The 20,906-nt window shown below is 36.5% G+C and overlaps 1 protein-coding gene across 1 annotated transcript in view; it reads right to left on the reverse strand.

Annotated features, from left to right (window-relative positions):
* Tll1 (tolloid like 1) overlaps nt 1-20,906 on the reverse strand; it is a 145,455-nt gene that overhangs the window by 17,052 nt on the left and 107,497 nt on the right. The window contains exons 11-16 of the mRNA XM_090354218.1: nt 18,491-18,607; nt 16,725-16,870; nt 6,887-7,082; nt 5,017-5,142; nt 3,378-3,538; nt 1,295-1,475 (exon numbers count right to left, since the gene is read on the reverse strand). Coding sequence (XP_090210344.1) covers nt 1,295-1,475; nt 3,378-3,538; nt 5,017-5,142; nt 6,887-7,082; nt 16,725-16,870; nt 18,491-18,607 — 927 coding nt within the window. The remainder of the gene's footprint in view (nt 1-1,294; nt 1,476-3,377; nt 3,539-5,016; nt 5,143-6,886; nt 7,083-16,724; nt 16,871-18,490; nt 18,608-20,906) is intronic.

A 20,906-nucleotide genomic window follows, 5' to 3' on the forward strand; every position in this document is an offset into this window, starting at 1 on the left:
TTTGTGTCTGACTCAGAGCACAGTGGAGTGAGAGAAGCATTAACTTCAATTACTCTTCATATTTCAAACTGACCCTTGACATAGTAAATCTCATTAATTTTCAACACAGAAGGAATGGAATAAATGAACATATAATTAACTCAATCCAAATTGCCTGATTTTAAAACATAATTGAAGTTTAGTTGCTTCAAATGCTTGCTAGTTAAAGAGGCAGAATTGGTTACTCTGCTAATCTTTATTAAAAGTTTATCTGTTTTATCATTTCAAATAATGCTTTGACAAAGAATGACTGTATGAGAAAGTAAAGGATTTTTACTTCTATTTCTCTATGTCATGCAAAATCGGGGAATGTTTATCAAAATTTAGCTTCCATGAGAAACTTCTGCTTTGTAACTGTAATCATTTCTACCATAACAAAGCAAAATACGGTATTATTATTATTGACTGATATGGATACTGATATTGGAATAAGAAATACTTGGCAAAAGAAGGATATAAAAGAAGAGGTATATTGCCAAATTGAGAGTACATTTTCCAAAATAAAATTTAAAAGATGTGCTTAAGAATCTGCTGGCTATCAGGGCGCAATGGCTCACGCATGTAATCCTAGCTACTAAGGAGGCTGAGATCTGAGGATTGCAGTTCAAAGCCAGTCCATGAGACTCTTATCTTCAATTAACCACCAGAAAATCGGAACTGGCACTGTGGCTCAAGGGGTAGGGTGATGAACTTGAGCTCAAAAGCGCAGGGACAGAGCCCAGGCCCAGATTTCAAGCCCCACAACCCCACTCCTCAAAAAAAAAAAAAAACCTCTACTAGCTTTTCAGACCAGGTCTAGTGGTAGAGTGCTTGCCTAGCACACAAGAAGCCCTGGGTTCTATTCCTCAGTACCACACACACAGAAAAAGGCCAGAAATGCTGTGGCTCAAGTGGTAGAGTGCTAGCCCTAAGGAAAGCTCAAAGACAGTGCCCAGGCCCACGTTCAAGCCCCAAGACTAGCAAGAAGAAAAAAAAAGTATCATTATACATATGTACTTGTCATGAGAAAATCTTGTTAGGTTGTCTTATTTGTATCACTTTTCATTAAACTACATTTTTCTGAAGAGCTAACTGTAGGGGGATATTAACTAGTAGGTTTTAAAAACAACAACAACTCTTAAATCTGGAACAAACACTCATGTCTTTTACGTACCTCCAAGATACATTTAGAGAAAACTATGAAGAAAAGGATAACAAGCAATGAAAGCGAGTTCACAGAAAGATTGTACAGCACACACTAGAAGCACAGACCCACCTGAGAAAAAATGTGCCTTGAAGCCCTTCTTGGATACAGTATTGTCAGATTTGAATTCAATCCTCATGTTGTTGAACTGAGACGTTATCACATCCGGGACCTCAGCACCACAGAATTTCCCATGCAGTTTAGACTCAGAGGCAAGTCCACTCCAGATCTCCACAAAATCGTATTTGCAAACCTACATTGAAGAATACCAGATGATTGACAGGTATTTGTGAATCACGTGCCATATTTGTACCTTCTTTTACCCTCATGGTAATCAGGCTGGAATTAACTGGTAAAGAAAAAAAAACAGAAAGAAGAGTTTGAGGATGAGGCCAGCAGTATGCAAGCTTTAGTAGAGGAGAAATTTGCTGCAGGTTTATTGTATAAAACTGACAGCCATTGGGGCTGGACGTTTGGCCTAGTGGTAGAGTGCTTGCCTAGCATGCACGAACACCCAGGTTCAATTCCTCGATACCACATACATAGAAAAAAGCTACAAGTGGTGTATTGGCTCAAGTGGTAGAGCTCTAGCCTTGAGAAAACCCAAGGACCATGCTCAGGCACTAAGCACAAGATCAGGACTGGAAAAAAAACAAAAACAGAACTGACAGCCATTGCCTGAAACTGGTCTATTTAGTCTACAAAACAAGCATGTTCTTATGAACAACCATTTCTGTTGTAAGGAAGAGAAAACTGAGGTTCCATTTTTTAATTGATAGATTCAAATTTACACTGATAACAATAGCACTGTGGTGACTGAAAGCATAGGGTTTGGATGACGCCAGTCCCAGGTCCCATAAACACAGTGCTCTGATCACAACCTCGCTGGGAAGAACTTCCAGCGTTTTGGAAAGAGAAAGAAGGGAGAGACAGAGCAGGTGGGTCTGAGCAGGGCACATTTACACATATCTGATTATGTCAAATGAAACTCCCTGGTAGAACTAGTTGACTCCAATTAAAATGTGGAAAGCTATAAAAATTAAAGTCATACACCTGCTGTGTAATTTTAAAAGATCTTTTGTCTTCCAGTTGATATTTCTTCATTTCTGGTGGTAGATCCTGAGAATGTAATCCAGAGGACTCAATATTATAAATAAATACAAATTCTATTCCAGGAAATAAAGGCAGGAATTTATCACAAAACCAAGTACAGTTATCTGATTTATATACAACACACTCACATTCCAAATATCCTTAAGTATTTCTATGAAACTACTAATAGGTATTTCTGCAATACGCTTCTCTATATTTCTAATAAGGTATTTTTAAAATATCTTGTATGAATGACCTTATTACACAAATATGTAATTGGCAATGTTTAGCAGTGCATATGACAGAACCCTAGGGCATGAGCTGTACTTTGCACTATGTCAATTCAAATTAATGGTACTTATAATATTAGGTGATAAGTAACACGTGATCAGAAAAATAAACCTAGTTTGTTCCAATTCTGATAATTTTGTTTTAAGAGGCATCCAACATAATTTTGGAGAATATTGACTAAAGAGCGTTGTAGTTGTCTTCCCTTTAGTATGTCATACTGAGTAAAACAGTGAAGTTTTCATTTTATTCCACTATTCAATAAATCAGGTTGTGTCGGATAATTTGCCTACTTGTAGGTAAATTTATAGGTAGATGATCAATCTATGAAATACATAGTACCTGTGTATAGTTACATTATCAAACTATGAAATACAAAGCATCTATAATGGCTTTCTATGCAGTAATATCATGTTAAATCAAAGAATTCTGTACATGTTAACAAAGTTTGCAAAAGGGCCCTTCTAGGTCTCATGACCAATATACCTCTAAAGCACAAAGCTCTGTTTCGAGAGAATCTTCTTTCCTCCTGAATACAAACTTCACCTCATTATATCAACTCATGAATAAATTCCTACTCATAGCTGAAGAAAACCACAAGTAGAACAAAGAAAAGAATCTATACTAATATTTGACATTCTTCTTCCATTTCTTCTCTCTCTTCATCCCATCTTTCCTTCTTCCCATTTCCTTTCTTTTCTCTTTCAGGTTCACCATTTGCCATTAGACATTCCCAAAACATGACAGAAAATTTATATATTTGTTGTCCCCTTACTTCATTGCCTTCCAATTCAAAAAACTCGAACTTCACAGAAATTCTGTACTGGATGGGTGCCACCACTTGCCACACACAGTTTTTATTTGGAGGGTACTCTTTAGGCCAGCCGGGGGTGGTTATCGTGCCATTCAGTTTGGTCAGGAGCCCTCCACACGCGGCTAGAACAGAAGAGGAGAGAAGCAGGTGCTTTGCAGATTCTATACCTATTGAGAGCCACACAGCACAGAATAAATCTCAACCATTTCCAGTGTTCCAGAAAACTGGCCATGGTACTCTCGATTCTTTAGTTTTAACACCTGTTTTAATCATCATATCCCATTTGAAGCTTACAACTTTGGAACAACACTTTAAATCACTTTAAAATCTGGCTTAAGCACTCTGTCTCCCTTTCTTAACTTTTAAGTATAAAATATTTCATAATACCTTGGCTAATACAGAATTCAAAGAAAACACAATTTTTTATAAAAACTGATACAGCTGTTGCAATAATTAAAGAATATATATATATATATACATATGGAGAGAGATTGGCAAGAGAGGGAGAAAGAGACAGAGAGACAGAAACAAGAAAACAGATACGTGTACATGCACGTGTACTACATCTATACAAACACACAGTGCATGTGATATGGAAAGATCATAATCACTTATTTAGTCTAACAAATAATGTATTGTCCGAGCCATCAGGCAAGATGGTCAGAACAAATTTAATCCCAAATACTTTATTTAGGAACTGGTTCTATTTGTCTTTCAGTAGTGTATTGCTTAAAAGGTACTTTTCACATTCCTTGTCTTCCTTATTGGTAATGAAATTAGTAAAATTCACAACATCCCAAAGTAAATTAGGTGGCTAGAAGATATATTGTACACAGTCCATAACTAATTCCTGTGGGTGGAAAGCCACCTCAAATAACTAGTCTCTCCCTTTGTATATGACAGATGATGGATGAATTAATACATAATACATGCATACATACATACATATGTGTATATATGTCATCTTATTTGTAAATATACGAAGAAAATGAATTGAATATTCACTTTTACCATTTTTGATAAGTGACTATGAGGAAAACTGTTTACTTCAAGAGGGGCACATTTAAGTTAGTCATGCTGGGCTGTAGATATATTGCTTGCCTCGTATATATGAAGTCATGGGTTCAATTTTTTCACTGTGAAATAATGGTAATGATAACAATGATTAAATACTGTTTCATTATAATTTTTTAAATCAGTGCCCTCTCTTCAGACATACTTTATTTCCTCCATAACTACAACCACTCTGTAGGAAAGAGTGGATACACACATGAGATGAACATTTTCCTCATCCCAACAAGAGTTTCTTCAAGCTTTTGGAAGGAAATAGCACGAGTGTATTTTTTTTAAGTCAAGAAAGAGGTGACATTTGTTTGCTAAGGAAGTCATGTTAATGCCTTTCTCATTGATGCATAGCCACAATAGATAACAAAATGCTTGTTTTCAGGAGACTTATTAGCCAAGAAAGTATGCCAAAGCAGGGGCCAGTGAGGAGAGAAAGAGAAACTAGAAAGAGACAGAAAGAGAGAGGGGGAGGGAGGGAAGGAAAGGAGGGAGGAGAGATTGCAGGCAGGGAATAAGTCTGCCAGTCTAGGCCTACCTTCACAGCTCCTCCTGTCAGCCCCCAGCTCGTAGCCAGGCTCACAGGCACACTGGTAACTGCCCAGTGTGTTCAAACACCGCTGCTCACACCCTCCATGGTCAGGCTTGGCACACTCATCTTCCTCTATAAAAGTGATGAGCAAGAGTAGTTTATATATTAGGCTGTGAGAGTAGGAAAATGCTTCACGGTTCTAAATAAAACAGAAGACATTCCGTGCTCATTTCCACAGCAAAGAATGAGGAACAATGTGTCTGGAAGATGGATGGGTGGGTGGATGGATGGATGGATGGATGCCATGTAAGAATTCAAATTAGTATAGCCTAAAACTTCTGGAAAAATCAATAGAAAGACTTAAAATGGGAAAAATGTATTGAAAAAGCACTGCTTCCATCTGCTATTACAAAGTAGAGTTTCCTAGATACATCTCCTCCTAGATACATCTTTTAGAGCTTGAGGATATAGTTTAGTGGCAGAGCACATTCTTAGCATGCATGAAGCCTTGAAGTCAGTCCCTAGAACCAAATGCACAACACGTGATTTTAAAGACATTTCATTATGAAGACATAGATTTGATAAGATATGAATTGTAAAAAGCTCAAGAAATTGACTAGATTTCTAAATTATAGTAGTTGGCACTTTACCTATAGACATCTCAATCCAGATTATATAAAATTCAATATTTCACATAAAGTTTAAATGAGTATGAATATATATTCTTATGTTTATGGATATGACAGGGTATTCCATAATTGCACTTTTCAGAAAAATATGAGTAGGTAATAGTAATTCTCTCCAGAGAAATAATGCATCAGCAAACACTAAGAATTTTAACAACAAAATGTATAAGTACCTATTGTGGAATAGGAGGCATGCAAAAAAACTGTAAACATGCCAATATATTTCAATGACCATTAAAGTGTAAAGTTTCTCTGCCTTTCAACTTATGAATCCATCTATTACTTCTCAGAGAGACTGATTACAAAGTTGGTGTGTGTGTCTGTACTTGAACTCGGGGCTTTACACTTTAGCTTGGTGTTTTTGCTCAAAGCTAGCACTCTACCACTTGAACCACATTTGTACTTTCATCTTTGGGAGACAGAGTCTCATGGACTTTTCTACATGTGTCTACTTGGAATCACAATCCTCAGATCTCAGCCTCCTGAGTATCTAGGATTACACAATGAAAATCGTTAGATAGCTATCACTAAGCTATGACATGCACAAATTGAATATAACACATTTTACAAAGATCCACAGAGAGAACCATACCCTTAGCACAAATGTCAGTTCCTTAAATGTGAGCTGACATCACTAGCTGCACTAAAATGTTTCATCACTTCACTTTAGTAATACACACCAAATACGGAATAGGAGAGTAGGGTGAAATAATTCAAAACTTAAGTCAGCCAACATTAATACTGTGTAACAGAAAGGACATTTTAGGCATGGGGATATTCTGTTTAAGAAGCCATGTGTTATTTCCACCAGGATGCTACTTCATGGAGATGTCTGGGTAATGACAGCACTGGAAATAAACTGGGTGACTATATATGAGCAAACTTCCTTCTCTCAGTGAAGATTTTGAGGTGTGTATGGAAAATATACTTTTTCCCTGTCTATACATCCCTTTCTGGATTTTGCCACTGTGCCTATTTCAGATCAAGACAAAAAAGATGATAGAGAAATCTGATTTCTCTCTAGCATTTGCTCCTAAGTTTTTCCATGAAAACTCCCCAGTGCTTCATGAACTGTGAAGGTTTCAACTTCCAATACAACTTCAAATCCTTTTTTTTACCAGCTCCAAGCTAAACAACACATTTAATCTTAACAAAGAAAAGTCTCTCATTTGTGAACTCCTGGAAATTACCTTTAAAGAAGTTAGCTGCGAACCCTGCCTTGTTCACCGTTCCATCAGAGACAAACTTCATCCACAAAGTGTTGGAGGTAGATCGTATATCTTCAGGCTTATCATAGCCACAGAATCGCCCTATCAAAGGGCTATTTTCACTGGTCCCATCTCGAACTTCCAGGTAGTCATATGCGCAATTATCATGTCTTTCAATCTATGGTAGGATGGATGTGTGAACATATCTCATTAATTGATAATAGCAATGTTTACAGGAAGACTATTGTGTATTCTCATTGCCATTGTCTTGTTTAACTGAAAAATGGCATAGCAATTAAGTACATGTGGGTATTTCTCTTCACTGTACATGTGGTACACTCATACTGCACATTAACAAAGGACTTTTTGTATCATGCAAGGAACTAACATGTCAGGTAGCACAGGCTCTTGCCTGAAATCGCAGCTACCTGGGAGAACGAAAATGGGAGGCTCACTGTTACACACTAGCCTTTGAGGCCTCATTGCCACGGTAGGAATGAGGACATGGCTGTGCATTCTTGTTACTCTAGCAATGTCAAAAAAACCCCAAAAAGTTGACGGATATCAACACAGATTTATTTCTGAGCAAGAAGTAAGACCTTATATTAAAAATAACCACTATAAAACAAGAATGGTGGTGTGACTCAATGGTAAAATGTCACCCTAGTAAGTCTGAGACCCTGGATTCAAACCTTTAGTACTGCCAAAATAAAATTATAACCTATGAAACCGATCTGTGAGGGTCAGGATCAACACAAATTAAAAAAATATGAACCATAGATGCCTTTTAAGAGAAATATGTCACACATGATGCTTCAATAATCAGAGTTGAATAAAATAGCTGATTTGCATCTGGTTCAGACATATTATAAGGATTGTATCATTTACTCTGAAATATAGAAATAAAAATGCTCATAAGGGAAAAGGTCGGATTAAATTCTCTTCATGGACACAACACTATTTTAGATTGAAAATGTAATTTCGAAAACAAAATTAATAGCATGGGATGACCTTTTCTCTCTATCACAAATCTCATCCATAATGAGTGCAGGCTGGCAGAGAAAGTCTACTGGAACATGGAATTGATACTCATTTTCTTTTTTTCAATATGACAAAGATTTGTCTGGATAAGCATGTTTTATTTGTTTGTTTGTTTACCTGAAGAAATCGTATTCTCTCTCCTTACTGGCTAAAGGCAAATAATAGGTCAGATTATTAGCCTATGACACTTCACAGAGTGCTTGCGTTCCTGCCATATCTAGACTCTATTTTTCTTCAAACATCAACAATGTATACAACATCAATGGTGTATACATTGTGACACAAATTATAGGATGAATTCTGAGTAGAAATTCTTGTCTTCAATTTTTTCACAGAAATTGAACGTTATTCCTGATATCTTAATAGAGACAACTGCTTATCAGAAGGAAAGACACATGCCTAGAGTGGCCCAGAATGAAATGCTTTTGATTCATGAGTCACAGAGGAAGAAGTGAGAAAGAATGTGAGAAAAGGAACAAGCCCTGACAACAGATAATGACAAATACCTCAAATATACTTGGAGCTCAAAAATTTAAATTTGAAAGAAACAACCTAGTTAATAAATGGGCAAATGACTTCAAGAGAATTCTCAGAAGAAGTAAAAAAAATGGCCAACAGATACAAAAAGAAGTGTTCAACATTTTTGGCCCTAAAAATACAAATCAAAACAACACTGAAATTCCACCTCACCTCAGTTATTATCAAAAAAATAACAAAGGCAGATGAGGATGTGGACAAAAGTGAACTGCTGGTGGGAATGTAAAGTTTGTTCAGCCACTCTGGAAAGCAGTATGGAGATTTTTTCCAAGAAACTAAGCATAGAGCTTCCCTGTACCCAGCAATTCCATTCCAGGGCATTTACCAATAGAACACAATCAAGGTTATAGTAAAGCCATAAGTACAACCATGTTCATTATAGCACTATTCACTATAGTAACAATAAAGAATCAACCCAAATGCATCTCAATGGACAAATAGATCAAGAAAATGTGATACACACACACACACACACACACACACACAATGGAATTTTTCTCATCTATTAGAAAGAATAGTTATACCATTCACACAAATAAGAAAAGACTTGAAAAATTTATACTAAGTGAACTAAGTCAGACCAGGACAAACAAAAATTACATGGTTTCCATCTTCTGTGGTAGCTAGACTGTGCCTATAAATCTACTGAGGAACTTCAATTGCTATTTTAAGAAGGCTATTGCTTAAAAAAAAAGTATAGTACTAAAATTGAAGAAAACAAGATAGGCATTATTGGAAATTAAACCAAAAACTTTATATTTCTTCATGACTACAATTTAAAAATTGATACTTCCTTGTTTACAACACATGGTCTTTCTTTTAATTGGTATCAAATATACCTCTTTAAATTTTAGTTTGTAGTATTTTGACTAATTTTTGGCTAAAATTAGAAGTTTAAGACAATGATACATGAGAAAAAAGTACTTTGTGAGTAAAATGCATAAAATAAACAATTTTAGGATTCATTTAATTGGTTTGCATTTATGAAGCGCATAGTATTTGCATACCATGTAAAGATCTGTGCTGGCACAGGAGAAAAGTAGACATTTTTCACAGGTGACTCCCACTCTTGTGGAATTCCTCAGAAAGTGAAATATAGCTCATATACATGAAGTATGACAATTCCAAAGGTATCATTCCTACACCAATCCTATCTTCACAATGGCCTGATGATGGTGTTCATATGCCTTTTCAGTTTAATTCGGAGTAAAATACCTTCATCATGAATCTGCTCCTCTGCTGGTAATTATAATTATACTGCACCAAGTACACAAACTACAAAGAAATAACACTGAACTCAAAATAAAGTGTGAGTTGTTTTACTTCATGTCATCTATGCAACATTTTTTCTCCAGTGACATCAGATTACCTCATCAATCAATAGAGAGGATAGAGAGAAATACATATGGTTGAAGTTTTAATTTCCATTTTTTAAAGCAAATCAAGGCCATTGCTGTTAGGCCAATAATTGTAAAAGTACACGAGGACAAAGAAGAATAAAATCAATGGTTGATCAAAACAAAAGAAAGAAGAGAGAAAAAAAAGAAATAGTTTCTTCTTGTGGTGGACATTGCTCAGAATTGGAAGTTGAGTAGAATGCCATGGCCAGTGACACATATAATGAGTATGTTTTGATAATAACCATGCTAATTTATTGCAGACCTTAAGGGAACCAGAGCATAAACTAGATATGAATGCGGGACATTTATCATAATATAAACAAGCCCCAAATAAACATTGAGAATACAGTGAAAATGATGGAAAGTGCTGAAGAAAACTGTTATTAATGAGACTGGAAGCAGATAAAAGACAAGGCAGAAGAGATAAGTACTACATAGCTATTCATAAAGGAACTGTGGAAAAGGTGAGAGATTCCCATGGAGACACAGCTAAAATAAGTTTCCTTTGATCAAATATAACCGGATTCACATTTATATAGTGTTCAGAGCTTTTATATTCAGGAATGGCCTGTGAGCTTTCCAGTGAGTGAAATTCTGCCACCAAATAGGCCAAAGTCAAACACTATACACTTATCTATACAAGTTATCTTCATCTATTATATATGCTCCCATGTACACAATTATGCATGTACACATATGTAACATGTAATATACATACACAATATGTACACCAATTTGAATTATATACATATATCATAGGTATATATAGGGAATATTTGCCTGATTCACAGTAGCAAAAAAAAGCAATCTAAGTCCTACTAGTAGATGGACAAATAAAATATGATACACATACAATGAAATACTATTCCATCTTAAAAAGGTACTTATTTTGAAATGTGATCGCATAGAGCTAAACCTTGAGAAATGTAGTCTAAAATAAGACAGTAACAAAACTGTAAATGTTTCTTGCCTATGCTTATATTAGATACATAGACTAGTCAAATTTCTAGATAGACAGAAATGGTTGTTGCCAGGTCCTGGGAGAATTCAGGGAAGGAAGAAATGGGAAGTTGTTTGGTGTACAGAGAATTTTAGTTTTGCAAGCTGAAAACTGTTCTAGGGATTGTTTGTACAACAATGTGGTATGCCCTTAATGCAAAAAAATGATTACAGCAACAAATTTTATGGGCATTTATATGTATTACAGTTAAATACTTTCCTGAAAACTATCACAATATAGCTTTAAAATACAATCAATTCAATCTAATAAAATTAAAACAATCAAATAAAAGCGATGCAATAAAATTGACACAAGTTGTTATAGCCCCACTTAGCAAATTCGAACACCAGAATTCAAAATCTCAGTACAGCCCAGGGTCTTGTTATTTAAATGTTACCAGTTCATTTTATTTTCCTTCATGCCCACAAGAACTGTTTATTTTCTTTTAAGTTTAATGAGTTTATTGAAAGCAGCTCGGGTTAGATAGAATGTCCAGGAATATGAAAGAACATTGAATAAAAGAGCCATGTTCATGAAGAGCTATTTCTCCCCTTTTTTCTGCAATTACTGGTCAACATGTATTCCTAGCTAGACACTGGCATGTGAACTAATTAAGACTTCCTTATCTTGGCTTCTTCGTTCATTCCCAAAGACTATCTTTTTACTGTAAACTAATAAAAAATATTTAAAGACATTAAAGGATTGCTTGAAGTCAGGAATTCACCAAGTTACAAGATAAAGACGTGTGCACTGTTTAAAATTTCCAGCTCCGTTAAGGCCAATAAACATGTCTGGCTTTCATAAGGGAAGAATCTTCTAGTCAGAATGTGTAGCAATGTTGACACGTATCTCAAACATAATCCGCCTTGAATTAATGTGTGTGACGATTTCAATTTAAACAAAAGTAAGCTCTAGATTTATTTCATTTGTTTCTCAAAATTTTGCTTTATTGACATTTCTTTGAAGTTGTTCATATAAACATTTCCAGCCTGCTCAAACTTTTTCTCTTTCCTGTATTGCTGCTTACTAAAAGTTGTCAAAATAGGACTAGAGGCTTCTTTATAGATTATATTTCTGTTGAACATTTAATTGCAGAGATGATCTATGTGCCTATACAAACTTATTTCAGCATATCAGTGGTAAGAAAGAAATGCACCAGTAGAAAATTACCCTCCCTTAGTCCACTCAGAATGCCAGAAGAAATTGCCATAGGTTAGGTGGTTCCTGCTCACCAGAAATTTATGTCTATCAGTTCAGGAGGCCGAGAAGCACAAAATAAAATACTGTCAGAACTGTCAGATTATGCATCTGGAGAGAACACTCTTTGTGCAAGGTATATTTTCTCTGTTCCCTCCCAAGACAAAAATCTCTCTAATCTCATCCCCAAAGGCCCTGGTCATACTCAGGAGAGTTCCATCTTTCCGATCTAAACACTTCCTAATTGTCTCATGTACTAAAATGTCGTCAACTCAAGATTTTATTATGTGAATTCTGAAGACTGACCAATAATCAGGCCATGGCACTTCTGAAAAAGGATGTCAATTTGATCCCTGTACATAGATTCCTGGAACTCACACACAAAGGTGCTTCCTGAAGCTTTCTTCTGTACTTACATCAAAATTGAAGTCGCCCTGGGAAAGATTAAAGTATGGCCCAACATCACAGAGAGGTGTAAATAATGGACAGCTAGTACGTTCTGTCTCCAACAGAATGATGAACAAGTCCAACTTAGTAGACCTTCTACATAAAGAAAACTAGATCTGGGCATCAGTGATTCAGTTCTCTAATCCTAGCTTCACAGTTCAGAATCAGCCTGGGAAGAAAATTCATAAGACTCTTACCTTCAATTAATCCCCCAAAATATCAGTAGTGGAGCTGTGGCTCAAGTTGTAAAATTTCAACTTTGAGCAAAAAAGCTCAAAGAAAGCGCTCGGGCTACTGTGAATTCAGATATCAATAAGATAAAATAAAATCATTTGGAATGTAGAGGAGCAAAGAGACAGGCTATAAGTTTGGCCTAGTGGTAGAGTGCTTGCCTAGCATATACAAAACCATAGGTGTGATTCCTTCATACCACATACACAGAGAAAGCCAGAAGTGGCTCTATGGTTCAAGTGGTAGAGCACTAGCCTTGAGAAGCCCAAGGACAGTGCCAGGGCCCTGAGTTCAAGCCCCAGAACTGGTAAAAAAAAAAAAAAAGAAAAGAAAGGAAGAAAGAAAACTGAACTGAGAGAATAAAGATAATGTTTTTATTCAGAAAAAAATACACGCAGAATTTGTGAGCCCATTGTCATTAAAAATATTTGTATATTTGTGTCAAACACAGTATGTAAACAAAAATGAGTGGATTTCAATCAACCACTTGCTAGATTAAACAAACTAATAGCCATTAACATTTGATATTCAGAGTAGTTATTTATTTATACTCTATAAAGCTGCTGAGAACACTGAATTAGCAAATACAGATTCATTGCTCTAAGGCAAATAATGTTAGGTTCCTGTGAAAGGCTAGTCACAATTTCTTTTAACAACCTGTCAACAGATAACCTTGTTTTATGTGTGTTTCTATTTAAAGATACCTTAATATAAAATATTGATTCATTAACACTGAACTCACAGCCAAGAACACTATGATTCATGCCTGAGTGATTTTATCTTGCACACTTTTTCTGTGGTTTGGTGTGATTGTCTGTGCATGTTTGATGCTCTGTACCTACATGTAAATGATTCTCAGTGTGTTAGGAATGGTGATTTTATTTTGATTATACGATTTTACCAAGACAGTGAGTTTTCAAAAAAAATCAGTATTAACTAAGACTTTAAAAGAAGGATTTTAATATTGGTTTGCCTGGTGTGATTCCAGGATAACAGCATAAACTCCATTGCCTTTATGTTGAAGATTTAGATGGCATATACATGACCTTTCAGTCACTGTCACTTGTGAATTTCTTGGAATCTAGGCTTTCTAGTCTACATTCAGACACAATGGGTTCTCCATTATCTAAACCTAACTTATTTATGTTGTTTCCCTCTGCAAGGAAATTTCCATGCCTTTGATAAAGAAAGGATACATTAATGTTCAATAATTAAAGCCTGTGCATTTTCATATGCATTTATATCCATCCATTCTTTACATCATCAAATATTGACCATACAACCACTGGCAATGGAGACAGTGCCACTGGTGCTGAAAATTGTGATTAGTACCATAGATAAAGACTCTTACCCATGCTATCTTACCCATAGAATCACCTACTCTGTGATGGTGGTATTTCAATGAAAGACAGATAAGCGTGTGAGGATACAAATAATTATAGGTACACCAAACTAAAGTAAAACAGAATGATGGTTTAGGCTTAACAAGAGGTAAAAAAAATATTTCAAAAATTTTTGAGGTAGAGGATCTTGAGTGGCAAATCAAATGTCATTTGATGCTTTTGAGGAAGAACTAGAAAAAAAACATGAAGAGGCTGATATAAACGAAGCAGTACCAAGGAACCTAGTATCAAATCATGAATTGAGTTTGGATTTTATTTTCCATCCAATAATGACCATCAGGGAGAAATGTCACGATGTGAAGAAAGCCTCACTCTGGCTCCTATGTGGAGAAGAGAACAGATAGGACCAGGCATGAGAACAAGGTTCTCAAAATGATTTCCAGGCAGAGGTGATGGGAGGATGGCAGGGTGGCTAGAAAGTAGTGTCGGCATCACTTGAAGACCAAGTGGATATAATATGCTAATAGTGTGATTGTGAATTTAGGAGGAAATAATAACAGAATTAAGACTGATCCTTGAGTAATTATTTGGTGATAAATACTGAAATGACTGAACCAAATCAAGGAAGGATGGGATCACTGAAGATAGCAAGACCATCAAGGGGCGGAGTTTGGTCATGTAAAACGGAGAAGTCTCAGTGGGCGTTGGTGATTCAAACCAGTAATCCTAGTTACTCAGATCTGACCACTGAAAAGCCAGCCCAGGCAGGGAAGTCTGAATCACTAGAAAACAAGAAATGATGCAATGGCTCAAAGTGGTAACGTTGAGAGAAATAGCTCAGGGACTGCACTGAGGCCCTGAGTTCAAACCCCATGACTGCCATTTTTTTTTAATTAAAAAAGAGAAGCTATTAGACATGATCATATGTTAAACATATAAATGGATGCGGTAGAAACATCATAGAAATAATGGCAAAAGAAGGAAGGAAAGGAATGTAGACATGATAAATAAAAGATTTTGTCAGCCAACTGTCAAGACTCTTCCTCAATACCAAAACACAGTGATCATTCATTCGACAAACTAAGTGCCTGAAATGAAAAGGCTGTTCATTTGTTCTCATGTTCTCCTGGTTTTGGAGAATATCACTATTATTTTACTGATAAATCAAAAATTAAGTAAAACTTCAAAACAGTTTCAAAGTCAACAGTTTTCATTTTTCTCAGTTTTCAGACCCTGGTAAGAATGAGCCTTATGTGACACTATTCCTGTAATTAGAAACTTCCAAAATACATGGAGTTATTTATTGAATGACAGTTATATTTCATCATCCTTGAAATATTACAAAACACAGGCAATATGATCATTGGCAATATGATGATTATTCAATAAACTAGTTTGAGTCTACATTTCAGATGCAGTCCTTCTCGCCAATTTTAGGTCACTGCGAACAATGAACTAGTTTGTGTGAACCATGTTTATGCTCCTGTTACTCTGTTCAAACACAAGAAGGCAAATGTGAACCAAATAATGGCCAAACCAAAAATTCCAAAACTGCGAAGTAGTCACAAGCATTGAAATACAACCTCATGATCAAAGTCGAAAGTATTTCCTTTTCATGATTAAAGGAAATGTATCTAGGAAATTAAATAGCACATGCAAGGGAATAGACACAAGTATGAAAAAACAAAAACAAAACCAGCTACACAGGTGGAAGGTGGGACACCAGGAATTCCTTCATCTCTAAGACAGGGCCTTAGTGCCTACACCAAGTCCAGCCTGGCAGTGGCTAGACAGCGCCCTCTACTGCCTGTGGTTGTCTGGGACAATGAGTCAAACTCTAACCCATACAGGAATAGTCTCCAGTCATGGAGTCTGAATTTCTGAATCTTTCTTGGGTCTACCATCCTCCTTGCTTTTTCCCACCTTACCTTGAGTTCTCAATATGTAATCTGCCTCTTTGACTTAAACACTGAGTTCCTGAAAGCACCCTTTGTTGTTTGGCTTCTAATCCCTTCTTGTCCCACAAAAATAAAACCGATACATTAGCCAGCCTTAGTAGATTTGGAATCAGACTTGGATTCCTGAATTTTATTTTAGATCTTCCCTTAACAAACACAACCACGTACAGATCTCTTTAATAGATATTTTAGTGAAATTAAAAATTCTTGAGAATGTTTCTATTTTATTTATTTTTAAATATCTAGGTAAGAGGGAGGAAGCAAGAAAAGAGGTTTAGGTTACAAAAAGGACTGCCTGCTTATTAACCTCTTAGTAGAAGGGAAAAACAGTTCTGATACTCAATAGACCATCCGGGTAGTTTAAAGGAGGAAAAAAAGCCTATGTATTTGTGACATATATTTAAAAAAAAACTGTCAGCACTTCAAACATTCTGATTCAAATAGCATAGTTAATGTAAACCTACTTTAATCTTCTCCAAATGTCTGCAACAAGAGGAAAGAAAAGAAACTTTCGCCCTTGATGTTGCATTTTATGGGAGATCATTTGCTTTTTCACTGACTAAAAGGCTGATTCTCTGCTTTTCTGTTCATTTAATGAGGAGCCTCTTAAATGCCACTGTCATTTATGGAGAAGATGCTGCAAGAAGGTTGCCTAAAAGACTTTACCTCAAAAGCCTGGAAGTTCAGTCCGACATGATAGCCCTCGGCCACCGTTATTCTCCACACACATTCCTTCATTGGCCGGTAGTCATCGGGATAATTAGGAGACTGAATCTGCCCTTCATTTTTATGTATCTCACCTCCACAGATGGCTGAAGAAAACAAACAAACTAATCAAGGAACCTAGGTATCCCATTTCATTTCCAGTTTCTGACAGATTCTGTAACTAAGAATATAAACTAAGTGATATTAAAAAAAAAATCAAAGTTGGCTGCACTGCTGTAAAGATTTAGAGGGTAATAATAGTCATTTAACTAAAAACATTAGATAATGATCACCCATGGAATATATAATTGTTAACCACTGTGATGTCACCTCTTCACAAAAGTGATTTCTTTTAGCTTTTAAAGGCTTTTAGAGATTTTTATAAATCCACTTTCTGTGAATTTGTTCTGTGAATCTGCCCTTCTTGCTTTGGTCTTTTGACCACAGGTAAAAATCAGTCATCAGCAGAGAAGTTTCACTCTAAATAGAGCTCAATCCCTGGGCTCCTGGCAGTGAGCTATTTCCATGTGTTCAACAGCTGTAGCTCCATCCACGTGACCCTCTTCCCAGCCATCTGGTAAATCATTGGAACAAAATGCTTCCATTTACTTAAAAAGTTTAAAGGAAGCAGGAATCTTCTGTGCTGGAAATCACCTAAGTCCCTGCATTAGAAAGAGGTTCCTCTACCCACATGCTGGCCATAAATAAATAAATAAATAAATAAATAAATGAACACAGGAGCTATTACTCAATCCAGGAAGAACAATACCAGTTGATTGTTTCAGAAAAGTCTAGAACCAAGTATGGAATAAATTCTCCTTTGAATGCTGCCTCTCCTATTTAGACAAAGCATGCTTCAGAGCCGTGCACAATTACTTTCTGTGCTATTTCCTACAATAGGTTATTTCAGCAGCCTGAGGACCAAATACATCTAAAATCACAAAGGAAAACCATTATTTCTTCATAATATTGTGGTCATATCATGAAACCAATAATAAAATTTCAGAACTCATATCTTTGGTTCCTCCCATATATTTCTGAGTACATTTCATTATTCTTCTATCACTGATGCCAGAAAATGAGTTGCTTATGAAATTTCAACATAAGAAGCATTTTTGTTCTAAAAAATCATCCTTTGAATATTGAAATGAAGGTTCCCAAAATGTCCTGATGGTGACTACGGTCCCAACATCAGTTTTGTTTTGTTTTGTTTTAACTCTCCTTAAGAAATCGGGCTGGGAGTTTGGCCTAGTGGTAGAGAGCTTGCCTAGTTAGCATGCATGAAGACCCAGGTTCAATTCCTCGGTACCACATACATAGAAAAAAGCTGGAAGTGGTGCTGTGGTTCAATGGTAGAGCTCTAGCCTTGAGAAAGTCCAAGGACAGTGCTCAGGCCCTGAGTTCAAGCCCCATCACTGGCAAAAAAAAGAAAAAAAAGAAATTGTGAATATGTAAATAAATAATAAAGAAGTGTACCAAGAAGCTTTCATTTAAAATGTAAGTCGTAAAGACAATGTATCGTGATCCGTGTTGCCTTTTCATTGTTCTTTTCCATCCATCCCATCAGTTTTCTTAGTTCCATTTTCAGGTATGTACATTGACTATATGACAGTATTTGCCAACTTCCTGCACCACCTTCTGTTTCATCATCATTTTAATGGGATGCACAGAGTATTTCTGATAGGAGATCTAATATGAAAGGATCCCTTCGCTTGTATGTGACTTACCTTCATAGATAGCTGCAAACCCCTTCCCTACCCAGTTACTGCTGCTTCGAAACTCAACCCACATCCTGCTGTCGGTAGAAGTAAGAGCTTCTGGCACTTTGTCTCCACAAAATCTACCTAAAAGAAATACAAGAATAGAGAGAGACTCCTAAATGAAACTCTGTTCTCTATTCGCATTCCATGCCAGCCACAAATTATCCAAGGATTATCTCCTGTTTTTAGTCCTCCACATTAGAGCCAACACTAATATTTGCCTTGATAGCTACTTAGGAAGGGAAAGAAGCAATTGCTTCCTATCTATTATAAAGCCTCAAGCTACCTATGACAGTGCCATCCTATGAGGGGCTATGTGAATTCACAAAGACATTCATAAATGGTCACAGGTAGAGAATACATGAGTCCATGGGAGGCAGGGAAGGATGTGAGTCAGTCTAGGGAACTGGTTCAAATCATCCATCTGGTCTTAGTGGGAGAGTGGAATGCATTCTCAGTCCAAGATGGAGCTCTCTTTTCTCTATCAGGTCCAGTGGTTCAGCCACAGAGCAGGACAGAGTGTATGCCCATGCTCCATCAGTTCTATAAAACCGTCATCGGTGATGTCACAGACAGAGTCACAAATGGCCTCACACATCTTGGGTCTGAATTTTGATTCTTTTCTAATGGTGGCCTTTCACATCCTCCTCAGAGATGTGCTGCTGCTTTCCTACCTCTGGATTCTGTTGTGATAACTGAAGAAGTATGGCAAAGCTCATGAAATGATTCTGAACACATTACATTATTATCTACTTTCTTGTATTGCTAAAATAACATAATTGTTTGTTGTTGTTGTTGTGGTGGTGGTGGTGGTGGTGGTGTGTGTGTGTGTGTGTGTGTGTGTGTGTGTGTGCTGATCCTGTAGTTTGAATGCATGGCCTGGATGCTGTCCTTCAAATTTTTTTTTAATGCTGAAGGCTAACTCTTTGATCCTTGGCTCTACTTTTAGTTTTTGGTAATTTATTGGAGGTAAAAGTCTCCTAAGACTTTCTTGGCCAGGTTGGCTTCAAACCAAAATCCTCAGATCTCAGTCTCTTGCAAGCTAAGATGACAGGCAAGAGCCACTGGCACTCAGCTTTTCATAAATAATACACACACACACACACACACACACACACACACACACACACACACACACACACACACGATATCTGACTGGAATAAAGCCAAGGTGTAATAGAAGCTAATGGGTAAAGCTACATCTTCCTGACTAGCAAAAGACAGTAATTGTCATCTACAGCATGCAAATTGTCAAGAAATCGGTGAAAACGATGTCTTTAACACAGACAAGGTGAAGTAGGGCCAAGGGTCTGCAATTCTAACATTTTTCCAGCTGAGTCTGACTCGATCATCAAGAATGCTATTCTTTGCAGAGCAAAGTCATAGAAGAAATAGTGTGGAAAGCCGCATCTTCCTGAGTGAGGCTGCTGACTGGTCTTTGCTCACTAGTTCCGCAGACCACTAAACACCATGCAAATCAGAAAATTCTCCAAAAGGAAGTTTTCCAGAATTGTAGAATTCCATTGTATGAATTTAATGAAATATTTTCTTTGGAATCCATATACATGTATAACAAATTACTGCAACTAGGCTGAGAAACGAAATACAGAAGCTAATGGTTTTCTCTATCTGCCTTATTATAAGAGTTCAGTTTCATTAGCTTTGTCTTTTAAACTTTTCTACAGATCTCTTGGCCATGCTTTAGGAGACTATCACTTTTAATTAAATCATGTACACTCATCTGGGTTTAGATGCTAAGGAAAAGTCACAACAACTCAATTGTGCAAAGTCATTTCCAAAAATAAAAGTCACAACCTCAAGAAAAAAAATTCATATAGAATATGCATGCATGCATGCATACAACCGTTCTTATCTGTGAGTAAAACAGAGGGCAATAGTCATGTCTCATGTCAGTAATAGTGTTGTCTGTTGGGTAAGTACTAGTAGAGGACTTCTGTAAGTACCAGGTCTGAACTATAGTTAATGTTACACACTGCGTGACTCTTCTCAGCCAAAAAGAAGGCGACACAAATAAAATAAATAAAGGCAACAACAAAAAATGTTCTAAGAAATAAAACTACTTTGAAAAGATAGCACACACATGGGTACGTATGTGCCATTTTTCTGATTTCACAGAAATAAAAACTAAAACTGCAAATGGAAGCTGATGACCACATTGCAGGAAGTTATCATGCTGTGCATAGATAGCGCAGAAGAAGACTATGTTTGACTTTGACATGCAGATTGGGTTGTCAGCCTTCTATTTAAACCATCATGCCATTTGTATATTTCACCTGGAGATTTTCATATGCTTAGACAAAAGGATAGTAAGTGGATCACTGTTGACCACATACATTTTAATTGCAAGAGGATTCTTTAATGA

Source organism: Megascapheus bottae, chromosome 20 (genome assembly GCF_031878675.1).
Source record: "Megascapheus bottae isolate mThoBot1 chromosome 20, mThoBot2.hap1, whole genome shotgun sequence".
Classification (NCBI taxonomy): Eukaryota; Metazoa; Chordata; class Mammalia; order Rodentia; family Geomyidae; genus Megascapheus; species Megascapheus bottae.